General features: G+C 35.8%; 1 protein-coding gene across 9 annotated transcripts in view; it reads right to left on the bottom strand.

The window, feature by feature from the left end:
* The window catches only part of CCDC18 (coiled-coil domain containing 18), a 103140-nt gene that overhangs the window by 23341 nt on the left and 66703 nt on the right, over positions 1-13096 (bottom strand). For all 9 annotated transcript variants that reach the window (XM_023733452.1, XM_023733446.1, XM_023733449.1 and 6 more), the window contains 5 exons: positions 11758-11857; positions 10589-10705; positions 9580-9723; positions 7176-7379; positions 5198-5335 (listed from right to left, as the gene is read on the bottom strand). In XM_023733452.1, coding sequence (XP_023589220.1) covers positions 5198-5335; positions 7176-7379; positions 9580-9723; positions 10589-10705; positions 11758-11857 — 703 coding nt within the window. The remainder of the gene's footprint in view (positions 1-5197; positions 5336-7175; positions 7380-9579; positions 9724-10588; positions 10706-11757; positions 11858-13096) is intronic.

The following is a 13096-nucleotide window of genomic DNA, read 5'->3' as shown; positions in this document are numbered from 1 at the left end:
GAGACCATGGTCCCCACAGCCCTCCGCCCAGCAATTCAGTCCCTCAGGGAGTTTGGATGTGTCTATGGGGCTTCCATGACCTTTCCTTGTACAGGTTGTGAGCATTTCCTTTTAGATGATAAATATGGTTATCATATTTATAGATGAAATCAAACTGGCCACAAGTTTATAATTATTCAGGTTGAATAATAAATATAGAAGAATTTATGCTATTTTCTCCACCTTTGAACATGTTTAAAATTTTCCACAATAAAAAGTCAAAAAACATTTCACTCTCATCCAAAAAGGTAAAGAGCTTCGCAATTATTATTAAGTAACTTGGCTGAGAGTATTTAAAAAAACACTGATGAAAATTACTGATTTCCTTTTTTAACTCTCCATCACTTTAATAATATATTCTCTCATTTTTACATTCACACATATTATATATACATACCTTAAAAATAAATCTTTGTCAACTACCAAAGAGGAGGAAAACAATTACATATTTTTATATCATACATATAATTATTAAACAGCAATACTGGATCCAATTGTTTACAATTTATTTTTATAGTATCTGCTTAAAATTTCGGGTGGCTTACAAAACTAAAAGTAAAAAACTGGATAATGACAGATATAAACAGAATACCCATTTCCGTCAAGTCGATTCTAACTTATAGCAACCCTACAGGACAGAGTAGAACTCCCCCATAGGGTTTCCAAGGAGCGGCTGGTGAATTTGAATTGCCAACCTTTTGGTTAGCAGCTGAGCTTTTAACCACTGTGTCACCAGGGCTCCAAAAACAGAATAGAGACAACACTGACATTTGTCTCTAAAGACCAAGGGTTGATATCTCTTGGCCTGAGAATTGGATTCAGTTTGCAAATGTGTTTTGTTTGGCAGACACAGTATTTTCAAATACATCTGAATCTAAATGCACTTAAGCCAGATATGGTCACAACAAGGCCCATCAATCCTCAACAAAGATGTTACAAAACTGGTCTTCGAAAGGAGTTTAATATAAATGTATCTGCAACCCCTGCCACATAGAAAAATGATTTATAAGAACTACACGAAAGAAGTAATTTATTTAGATCTTATACAAAGATTTTGGATGACATTTTCAAATGTAGTTTTTAAAAAGATAGAGAAATGCTATTCTAACTGATAACGTGGCCCATTTCTTTAAGGGCTAAGGATATACTGATATATTATAAAAAGCAGAGCATCGGGTTCTAGTATTGCCTCTCTATCTAACCTAATATCCGAACAAATGCTGGAAACTACAAAGCATTATAGATTCATGCATCTGTCAGTTTGCCATGCTGTGGTGGTTTGTGCGTTGCTGTGCTACTGTGATGCTGGAAGCTATGCCACCAGTATTTCAAATACCAGCAGGGTCACCCGCAGTGGAAGGTTTCAAAGGAGCTTCCAGGCTAAGACAGACTAGGAAGAAGGACCTGGAAGCCTACTTCTGAAAAAATTGGCCAGTGAAAACCTTATGAACAGTAGCGGAACACTGTCTGATATAGTGCTGGAAGATGAGCCCCTCAGGTAGGAAGGCACTCAAAATACGACTGGGGAAGAGCTACCTTCTTAAAGTAGAGTCGACTTAATGACATAGATGAAGTCAAGCTTTCAGGACCTTCATTTGCTGATGTGACACGACTCAGAATTAGAAGAAATAGCTGCAAACATCCATTAATAATCAGAATGTGAAGTGTACAAAGTATGAACCTAGGAAAACTGGAAGTCATCAAAAATGAAATGGAATGCATAAAGATAGATATCCTAGGCATTAGAGAGCTGAAATGGACTGGTATTGGCCATTTTAAATCGGACAATCATATGGTCTAGTATGCTGGGAATGACAAATTAAAGAGGAATGGGGGTCTCACTCATTGTTAAAAAGAACATTTCAAGATCTATCCTGAAGTACAATGCTGTCAGTGATAGGATAATACTCATATACCTATAAGGAAGAACAGTTAATATGACTATTATTTAAATTTACACACCAATCACTAATGTCAAAGATGAGGAAATTGAAGAATTTTACCACCTTCAGCAGTTTGAAGCTGATCAAACATGCAATTAAGATGCACTGATAATTACTGGTGATTGGAATGTGAAAGTTGGAAACAAAGATCGGTAGTTGGAAAATATGCCCTTGGTGACAGAAACAACATTGGCGATTGCATGACAGAATTTTGCAAGACAAATGACTTATTCATTGCTAATACCTTTTTTCAACAACATAAATGACGACTATACACATGGACCTCATCAGATGGAAAACACAGAAATCAAATCAACTACGCCTGTGGAAAGCGACGATAAAAAAGCTTAATATTATCACTCATAAAAAGGCCAGAGGCCGACTGCAGAAGAGATCATCAATTGCTCATATGCAAGTTTAAGTTGAAGCTGAAGAAAATTAAATCTGCGAGAGCCAAAATACAACCCTGAGAATATCCCACCTGAATTTGGAGACCATCTCAAGAAGAGATTTGATGCACGGAACACTAATGACTGAAGACCAGACAAGCTATAGGATGTCATCAAGGACATCATACATGAAGAAAGGAAAAGGTCATTAAAAAGACAGGAAAGAAAGAAAAGACCAAAATAGATGTCAGAAGAGACTCTGAAACTTGCTCTTGAACGTAGAGCAGCTAAAGCAAATGGTAGAAATGATGAAGTAAAAGAGCTGAACAGAAGATTTCAAAGGGCGGCTCGAGAAGACAAAGTAAAGTATTATAATGACATGTGCAAAGACCTGGAGTTAGAAAACCAGAAGGGAAGAACATGATCGGCATTTCTCAAGCTGAAAGAACTGAAGAAAAAATTCAAGCCTCGAGCTGCGATTTTCAAGGATTGTATGAGCAAAATACTGAACAATGTAGGAAGCATCAGAAGAAGATGGAAGGAAGACACAGAGTTACCGTACCAAAAAGAACTGGTCGACATTCAACCATTTCAGGTGGTAGCATATGATCAAGAACCAACAATATTGAAAGAAGTTCAAGATGCACCGAAGGCATTGGTGAAAACAAGGTTCCAGGAACTGACGGAATATCAATTGAGATGTTTCAACAAACTGATGTAGCACTGGAGGTGCTCACTCGTTTATGCCAAGAAATTTAGAAGACAGCTACCTGGCCAACCGACTGGATGACATCCATATTTGTGCCCATTCCAAAGTGAGCCAACAGAATGTGGAAATTACAGAACAATATCCTTAATATCACACACAAGTAAGATTTTGCTGAAGATAATTCAAAAATGTTTGCAGAAATTCAAGCCAGATTCAGAAGAGGACATGAAACAAGGAATATCACTGCTGATGACAGGTATATTGTGGCTGAAAGCAGTTGTTGTTTTTAGGTGCCCTGAGTTGCTGCCAACTCCTAACAATGTCATGTACAATAGAACAAAACACTGTACGATCCTACACCATTCTCACAATTGTTATGCTTGAGCCCATTGTTGCAACCACTGTGTCAATCCATCTTGTTGAGGGTCTTCCTCTTTTTCACTGACCCTCCACTTTACCAAGCATGATGTCCTTCTCCAGGGACTTGTCCCTCCTGATAACATGTCAAAGTATGTGAGATGAAGTCTTGCCATCATTGCTTCTAAGGAGCAGTCTGGCTGTACTTCTTCCAAGACAGATTTGTTCGTTCTTCTGGCGGTCCATGGCATATTCAATATTCTTCGCCAACACCATAATTGAAAGGCGTCAATTATCCTTTGGTCTTGCTTATTCGTTGTCCAGCTTTCGCATGCGTATGAGGCTAATGAAAATACCACGGCTTGGGTCAGACACACTTTAGTCCTCTAAGTGACATCTTTGCTTTTCAAAACTTAAAGAGGTCTTTTGCAGCAGATTTACCCAATGCAATACTTTGTTTGACTTCCTGACTGCTGCTTCCATGGGCATTGATCATGGATCCAAGAAAAATGAAATCCTTGACAACTTCAATATTTTCTCCATTTATTATGATGTTGCTTATTGGTCAAGTTGTGAGGATTTTTTTCATTATATTGAGGTGTGATCCATACTGAAGGCTGTGTTCTTTGATCTTCATCTGTGCTTCAAGTCCTCTTCATTTTCAGGAAGCAAGGTTGTGTCATCTGCATATCACAGGTTGTTAATGAGTCTTCCTCCAATCCTGATGCTGCATTCTTCTTTGTATAGTCCAGCTTCTTGGATTATTTGCTCAGCATATAGATTAAATAAGTAATGGTGAAAGCATACAACCCTGATGCACACCTTTCTTGACTTTAAACCATGCTGTGTCCCCTTGTTCAATCGCCTCACATGCATGCAGAAGCTGGACAATGAATAAGGAAGACTGAAGAATTGATGCCTTTGAATTATGGTGTTGGTGAGAATATTGAATATACCATGGACTACCAGAATGAACAAATTTGTCTTGGAACAAGTACAGCCAGAGTGCTCCTTAGAAGTGAGGATGGTGAGACTTTATCTAACATACTTTGGACATGTTATCAGAAGGGACCAGTCCCTGGAGAAGGACATCTCGCTTGGTAACGTAGATGGTCAGCAAAAAAGGGGAAGACCCTCAACAAGATGAACTGACACAGTGGCTGCAAAATGGGCTCAAACATAGTAACAATTGTGAGGATGGCGCAGAATCAGGCACTGTTTTGTTCTCTTGTACATAGGGTCGCTATGAGTCAGATCCAACCTGACGCCATCTAACAACAACACAGTTCACACCACGTGAAATTGCTTATCTGTAGTTATTAAATATCTCCAGTTAGTTTTTGGCACATGATATTTTATAATCAATTATGATAGAGGAAAAAGAGAAGGAGGAGCCAGGCTCTGGTTTAAGAGCTTGACGTATATTAATTTGTTTTAGCTTCACCACAGTCCTATGAGACAGGTATGATTATCATATCCATTTTTGATAGAGAAGTTAAATTACTTGCTCAAGGTTACAAAATTGCTTAGTGATGAGCTGGGGTTTGAAACCAGTCTTCCTGGCTCAGGAATTCAAGCTCATAACTCCACAGTATATTAGCTCACTGGATATGAAGAGAAAGTTGTATATTTAGGCTACCACAACTATGAATTATACACCAGTATAATGAACACTTAAAAGGTAGACTTAAAGTTTTGTGCAGATAGGTCAACCCACTTTAGTGAGGGCGAATGGAACTTATTAAATTTTTTTTTTTTACCTCACAATGATAAGCTTCTTTGAGAGATTCTACTTCTGTTGATAATTTCTTGATTTCTGCTTGCATTCTTGCTTCTAACTGAGCTTCACGTACTTGAGAAGCCCCCAATTCTTCAGCTAAATGGTTTCCACGAACTTCCTTAAAATGACATATTGAGTAAAGGCTATATAACTTGTTCATTTAGTTATTATAGCTAAACCAATCCAGTACATAATAGAAATAATTTAATATTTTGTATTATATAAACACACACACAACTTTAACTTATTGAATGGTATACTTTAAAGTCTAGACATTTAAGAGACTCCTAAACAGGAGAATGTTAGTATATTGCCTGCTGTCATAATATAATAGAAGTTCATTAACCAATGTTTCCTATAGAAAAAACTAATGACTGCAGCATGCTGAACTTTGGCAGGTAATAGTCTACACTTAGGTATGCCTGTGTACTTTGGCTCACCAGATACGTTGTTTGCTTGTCAGGAATCAGTTGTGTTTTTATCTCAACCTATTTATGCTAGTTGTGCTTGTAATTACATGATTTTATTATATATTATGTATATTGATGAAATATGCATGCCAAAAGAAAGCTATTTTATATGAAAATTAAATTATATAGTTTGGAATAGCTGAACGAAAGTGAAACACAAAAATCTGCTACCCAATTAGAAGCAGTCAAGATAGTTGTAAAATATTGTGGGAAACCTCATTAAAAATATAGTAAATGTTATACTTTGATTGGTTCACAAATATTTTAATTCTCCCTCCACTTTAAAGGAACCAAAATTAGAAACTATAGATGATGGAATGTAAGTATGGTTATTCCACCTCTGAGTAGGTAGAATTCTAATCAAAGGACCCATGTACAAAAAATCAAGGCTTTGGCCCAGAATCAAAAGATTGACACATGAATGTATATTTAGAGTTTTTGGTTAAAATATAATATTTTTAAAAATGTATCATTTTTTAATAATTCCACAATGACTCACTTTTTTGATCAATTTATCAGATAAAATTCATTATATTAAACTTAGAGACACTATTGATAAGGACAGAAATGAGGTAAAATTAGACAGCTTTCCTTTTCCTAGTACACCCCAAGTACCCAATATATCTCTAACAAAAATTCCCTATATTCTCTGTTAGTTTAACAATGCAGAAATGTGAAAAGCAACACAGTTAGGTTAACCAAAATTAAAGGTGAAAATATTTTAACTCAATTCCTATACTGAATTGGTACCATAATAGGGGGCAGAAAACGCACAAGAACTTCTCTAGGGTATCAATAAGGACATTTGTCTTAAAGTGTAAGAAATCGTATTTTATGCAAATGCTGTGTGCCTTCTGCGTTTGTTTGCTGGCTGTGCCCCCCCTCCCCCGCAAGGTATTTTCCTAAGCACACTATGCCAATTTGTTTTTACAGCAACACAAGGAAGAGGATTGGCACGGCAGCGCTTCTGAGAGTGTCTTGTGGTGGGGGGGTAGAGGGCGGGGCTGCCAAGCAAATGCAGAAGGCGCGTGCTATTTTCATAAAAATACAGTAACCAAATTGTAACAATCTAAATATCTTTCAGCCAAGTTGTTAACCTTCTACCAAATACTGAAGAAATATAATTCATATTAGTGCTCTTGCTTTTTAAAGACTGCAGGTTTCATAAAGTTACACATTTAGATTATAACTTTTCATTTATAAGAGCAGCTACAAATCTAAAAACTTCTACTCAAAACATTTTATTAGCTATTTTTTCTTCAAGTGATAGTGTAAACTCACTTAAAAGTCTAAAAATGCCTTATAAATCAATTTATTGAAAACTAATGAGTTTGGCCGAAACTCAGTTCTGAGAGATTTCCTAATTACATTACAAAATTAGGCTAAATATAACGCCGTTAATTTTTGCAAGAATTCTATTATACACTTCAAGAAAGTGAATGTTAAAAATATTAATACTTCAATAAGATTATTTAGAATAGAAATTACCTTCTCTTTAGAGAGCTGCTTTATTTCCTCCAGTTCACTTGAGAGTCTTTCTATGTCTCTCTGTGCTTGTACTTGTTGACGACGAGCTTCCACCATTTCTGTATGAGAGTTCTGCAACTGCTCCTGGGTTAGCCTCAAATCCTGCCCCAAATCTACAGTCTCCTTATACTGAGTTGCAATGTACTGTTCCTGCTCTTTTATAACCTGGAAATAAAAAGTATAAGATATTTGTAAGTTTCAAAATGAAACAATATAGATAATCTGTTTCTTATTCTGATTTCTCTTTTAATAAGTGTATTTTCCCCTCCCAACTAAACCCCTATAAAATTTAACATACAATGAAGTATCACCCACTGTGAAAGTGGTATTCAGAAAATGTTTTATGCTTTTGTGAGAAGAAAACGATGAAAGTACCACATCAATCAGGAACTCTTATTCACATCTTTTGCATGATTTTAACATATGCAAGCTGACTGCTATATAATCTTTTATCATTTAGAATGTAAATTTATGACAGAATATACAATAATATAAGGAAAAAAAGAAGTTAACAAATCTGATTATTTATGTCAAAGATGAAGTATATATTGGCAAGGGTAGTCAAAACCCATCAATAATTTACACAGCTGGGTTGAGACCATGACCTTATTCTCTGCTAAAGAAAAATATGTCACAGAGGCTGATACTCCCCCCTACTTTTTTTTCTTAGAGGAAAAAAAAAAAATCAGTGAAGAGCAAGTTAGTAATTCCAAACCAGCTGAGGGAGGTAGGTTAGATGGTAGGTGCGAGGTGTAGAATTACCTTGCATAAAGCCATTTGGCCTTGTTCAACACCTGAGGCTAATGAATGGGGGCTGACCAGACCAAGAAGGACCACCTGGGGGCACAATGCTGCCTAAGCCTCACAAGGCATGATATAATCTATCATGGCCATGTGGTGAGACTGATAAGAGCCCTGAACATGGAGGCTCAGAGGAGCTTCCTGACTGGTGACCATACATAGAAGAGGGTAGCACATTGTTCTTTGGGACATAGAAGCTCCATACTGTGATCCATCCCAGACCTCACCCAATGCATTTCTTCATTTACATCCTTTTTGGTGTAATAAATCTGTAGGAAGTATACAGTATACTCTCTGTGAATTCTGTGAGTCATTTCAGTGAATTACTGAACCCAAAGGAGTAGTGGGGGCCAGCTGATCTGAAGTGGAAGGAGTCATGTGGACCCCTGAGCTTGTGGATGGTACCTGATAACCCACCCATGGATGGCTAGGGATGAAAGAAAGAAGGACTGAGTGAGTAGCTCTATTCTGAACTGAACAGAGAAGGGAAGCTGAGAGTTCCATAGAATGCAGCTGAAATGTAGAGTAGGATTTGCTATGGATCACACAATCTGGCATGAGAAGTGGGTGACCTTCATCTCACTGGACTGGTTTGCACAGCAGGTTATGGCCCCTGACCTCAGGACTAACAAGAGGGAAAGAAAGCAGTACAAATTACTAGGGCCCTGATACTGGAACAGGGGTCCAGGGTCCAATTATGTTACATATTAACATAAATATCATATAAATATTTTTAATCAGTACTTATTAGGGAACCTGAAATGATTGGGCCAGTAATCATTTTTCTCACTGGGGTCCAAACTTGTTCTCACAGACTCTGCTTGATTTATATACATAATTCAACAATTATTGTTTACTATATGACATACACTCACTGTTCCACAGGTGCTGAGGATATATAGCAGTGAACAATGGAGATAAAATGGCTGCCCATACGGAATTTATATTCTAGTCGGGGAGAGGGGTAATCAATCAGTCAGTCAGTTAGTTAAATACAATTAAGGGCTAAAGTTTTAAAGTTGAGTACAGTATTTAAAAACAAGAAAAAGTTACACTCACAAGAAGCCCTAAGAAGCAAATTCACTTTTCAAAAAGGCAATAAGTGGAATGGGTCCACCAGTCAATAGACATGAAATCTGATAATATGAAGTCATCAGACTTCATCTGGTAACTCAGTAATGCACTAGGCCTCAATAATGTACAATAATCATCTGTTCATTCTCTAGAAGGAGTTCCTCAAGGACAAAGGATTGTATCTTATTAATATCTGTATCTTCAGATCTATTACATAGTAGCTTCTCAATAAATATTTGTTGACCAAATGAGCATATACTATGGATTTACTAAGTGATATATACCATACCAGTACCTGCAGGGAATACAAAGATAAGTAAGACACTGCCTTGCCAATACATAGACCATCAGAATAAAATATTTCACAAGGTCAAAGATACAAATAAACAGTCTAAATAAATATTTATGGCATAGTTTCTGTATACTAACATGAACCATTTTAAAACCTTATTTTACTCTTCAGAGAATACTACTCGTATAATTTGCTTACGCTTTCCATTTCTTTAATCTTTTGTTGTGTTCTTTCAGCTTCTTTTTTCAGTTGACTTATCTCCTGTTCATTTTGCAGAATCATAAACTCTTTTTCTCGAAGCTGTTCTTTGGCATTTTGTAATTTTTCATTCAAATTTTCTATCTGAATTTTAAACAGATGATCAATGTTAAGGTAACTAAGGAAAGATAATTCTTTAATCACAGCTGCATTCCAAGTAAGTCAAGCTTTAAACACTCATATCTAAAAGAAGCAAAATATAAAAATATGTTTTTCTTAAGATAACCCATAGCTTGGAAATAAACATAAGATTTTTATGACTAATAAGATGCTTATATGTACACCTAATATACTAAAAAAAGATGAAAGTCTCAATCACATTTGTATAAGAAGAAAATTAGGGTATATTAAAATAACAAAGGAAGGAGCCCTGGTGGTACAATGGTTAAGCGTCAGCTGCTAACCAAAAGGCCAGGAGTTTGAATCCACCAGCCCTCTGTGGGAGAAAACATCTGGTGATCTGCTCTGGTAAAGATTACAGCCTATGAGGCAGTTCCACTCTGTCCTTATAGGGTCGCTATGAGTTGGAAACGACTCAACAGCACACAACAACAAAAAAACAATGAATGTTATATGACCACAAATAATTTTATAGGTAATATGTACATGAGGCACAAAGTTAGTAAAAAGAAAGTCCCTTTTCCCATTATGTTCCCTCCTCAGAGGCAAGCACTGATACCAGAATTACTTGCAAATCCTTCTAAATACTATTCTATACATATTCAGATATATGCACATATTATAATAAATATGTGGATATATTGATACAAGAAAAACTATATTCAAAATAACATTAAGAGGAGAAAAATAAAGTAGCATGTACAAGACTCTTTAGACTGGAGTGGTTTTACTGTATACGTTCTATAAAAAGTCATATTTATGTGAATAGTGGATATATACGGTTAAGGAGCTAAACAATTTAAAACGAGAAACATTTTTCATAATTTACCTGTTTGTTGCATTCTTTAAGTTCTAGTTCTGATTTCTCCAGAGTACCCTCTAATTTAATTATTTTTTGTTCCATTTCTCCTCTATGCTCACGAATGGTCATATCCAAATGTGTAACCTAAATACAAAACTAACATTAAATGCTGTTCGATTCTGTTCTGAATTGAAAACGTGTGTGCTTGGAATGCAGTTACTGAAAGTGTTTTAGAATTGTTTATGGTGGGTATAACTTAACTCATCTCATATGCTGTATTCAAAAGAATAGGGAAAATAATCATTGCTTAATAATATTGGATCATGAGCCCATATATACTATAGAAACCAACAGAAAACATATGATCATGTTCATAAATGACAAGCAAATGATTCAGACTCCATTTCATACTGTATAAAAATAGCTAAATAATACCTTCTGGATATTTTTGTTGCTCCAACACTTAACTGAGCAAGTAACTCCTTATTTAACCCCATTTTCTTTTGATAGAGTAATATGAGATCAAAAGACTCAGATACTAAGCTAAACCTCATTCTCAAAAATCTACTTGCTGTACAAATGGTGTAAGAAGAGATTATATGTTTCTAATTTTTAAATATATGTACACAGAAAACAAATATGCTATAAAAATGCCCACTTTACCAAAAATTGGTGAACACTGAAACCCTGTGTGACTGTGTCATAATAAAAAATTGTATTAAAATATAATTAAGAAACCATCACACGTCTGTCAGTTTGTCGTACTATGGTGGCTTGCATGTTGCTGTGATACTCAAAGCTTTGCCACTGGTATTTCAAATACCAGCAGGGTCATCTTTGGTGGACAGGTTTCAGCAGAGCTTCTAGGCTAAGACAGACTAGGAAGAAGGACCTGGAAGTCTACTTCTGAAAAAATTGGCCAGAGAAAGCCTTATGAATAGCAATACTTTTGAAATGTTATCAGGAGGGACCAGTCCCTGAAGAAGACTATCATGCTTGCTAAAGTAGAGTATCTGCAAAAAAAAAGGGAAGACCCTCAACCAGATGGACTGACGCAGGGGCTGCAACAATGGGCTCAAACATAGTAACGATTCTGAGGATGGTACAGGACTGGGTGGTGTTTCGTTCTGTTGTACACAGGGCTGCTATGAGTTAGAACCGACTCGATGGTACCTAACAACAACACGAAAACCAACCTGAGCTGCTCTTTGCTTTAGCTCCCAATTTCTCTCCTTAAGTGCCTGATCCATTTCAAGGAGTTCTTGCTTTTTGTCTTCAATATCCATCTTGCATTCTCTGTGATTTAGCATAGGAAAAAAAAAAAGAAACAAGTAGTAGAATTATTCTAATTTAAAAAAATTAAGTCAACTGGTTTACCTTCCCTGTAAGCTAAAAGTGATAGGAAGAGCTCAAATGAATACTGAAAGATTGAGAAGGCTGAAATTAAAGAAATAATGTATAAAGAAAATGATCATTATCAGTATAATTATTTCAATAGAGTGTTCTAAAAAGGTAAAAGTCAATATATATAATTCAAACTGTACTACTGTAGAATAAGCTAAATGTTAATGCACTCCCAGGGCTATAAGATAGAATCAGTATACCAAAAAAAAAAAAATCGTCATATTTTTCATCTATAGATGAAAGGACTGTTTGGAACTCTTTTCTGTAGAACAGTTGTGACTCTATTACAATTGAATGAGGCATTTATCGTGTGGTTGGTACCTCTGATATCCATAACTCATTAAATGACCATTGTATTTCGCACAGGGATTTCACTCAAAATGATGACCTATGTATGGTGAAGTATTGAAGTCTAATATAAATTTTTTTTTTTTTTTTTTTTTACAAACTCTAGACCTCCTAGGGCTCTAACTTTTGAATAACTTTGTATTATAAAAATGTTTAATATGGACACAATCTAACACTCTCAACAACGTGTCAGTGAATTTTAATCTGGAACTCTAAATTCTGATATGACTAAGGCTGAACATATTGTTGACACTGAAAATCTTCATATGATTTTTCAGTCTGAAATGTGAAACCATATTGGATAAAGATATTGATTGCTAAATGCAAATTCAGAACTTTTACTTTAGTGAGTTGCTTACTATTCTAAGGTCTCGAAAGTTGTAATACAAGGCTAAAACTAATAATCTAAAAATAAGATGAAATGAATTCTAAAGAAAACTTCTAATTTCTGTCTATGTAAATAGCTGAGCTTCCAAAATTCAACTATTAGCTAGAATTTCAGATTTTCCTGTTTACTTCTTTCATACATTCATTCACTTAACATTCATTTAGCAAATATTTATTGGATACTTTCCATATGCCAAGTTCTTAAGAACTGGGGATTTAACAGTTAAAAAAACAGATGTCGAGGAGACTCGGCAAAATGGCGCTCTAGGCAGAAGCACCACGCCGTCCCTCCACAGCAAAGATCCGAAAAACTAAGCCAAACAGAGAATACAACAATCCTGAAACCCTAAAACATCAAATGAAGAGATAAAGAACTCAGCCAAGCACCAAATGGAG

The sequence above is a fragment of the Trichechus manatus genome, unplaced genomic scaffold, assembly GCF_000243295.1.
Source record: "Trichechus manatus latirostris isolate Lorelei unplaced genomic scaffold, TriManLat1.0 scaffold00058, whole genome shotgun sequence".
Classification (NCBI taxonomy): domain Eukaryota; kingdom Metazoa; phylum Chordata; class Mammalia; order Sirenia; family Trichechidae; genus Trichechus; species Trichechus manatus.
This window is presented reverse-complemented; position numbering and strand designations above follow the sequence as displayed.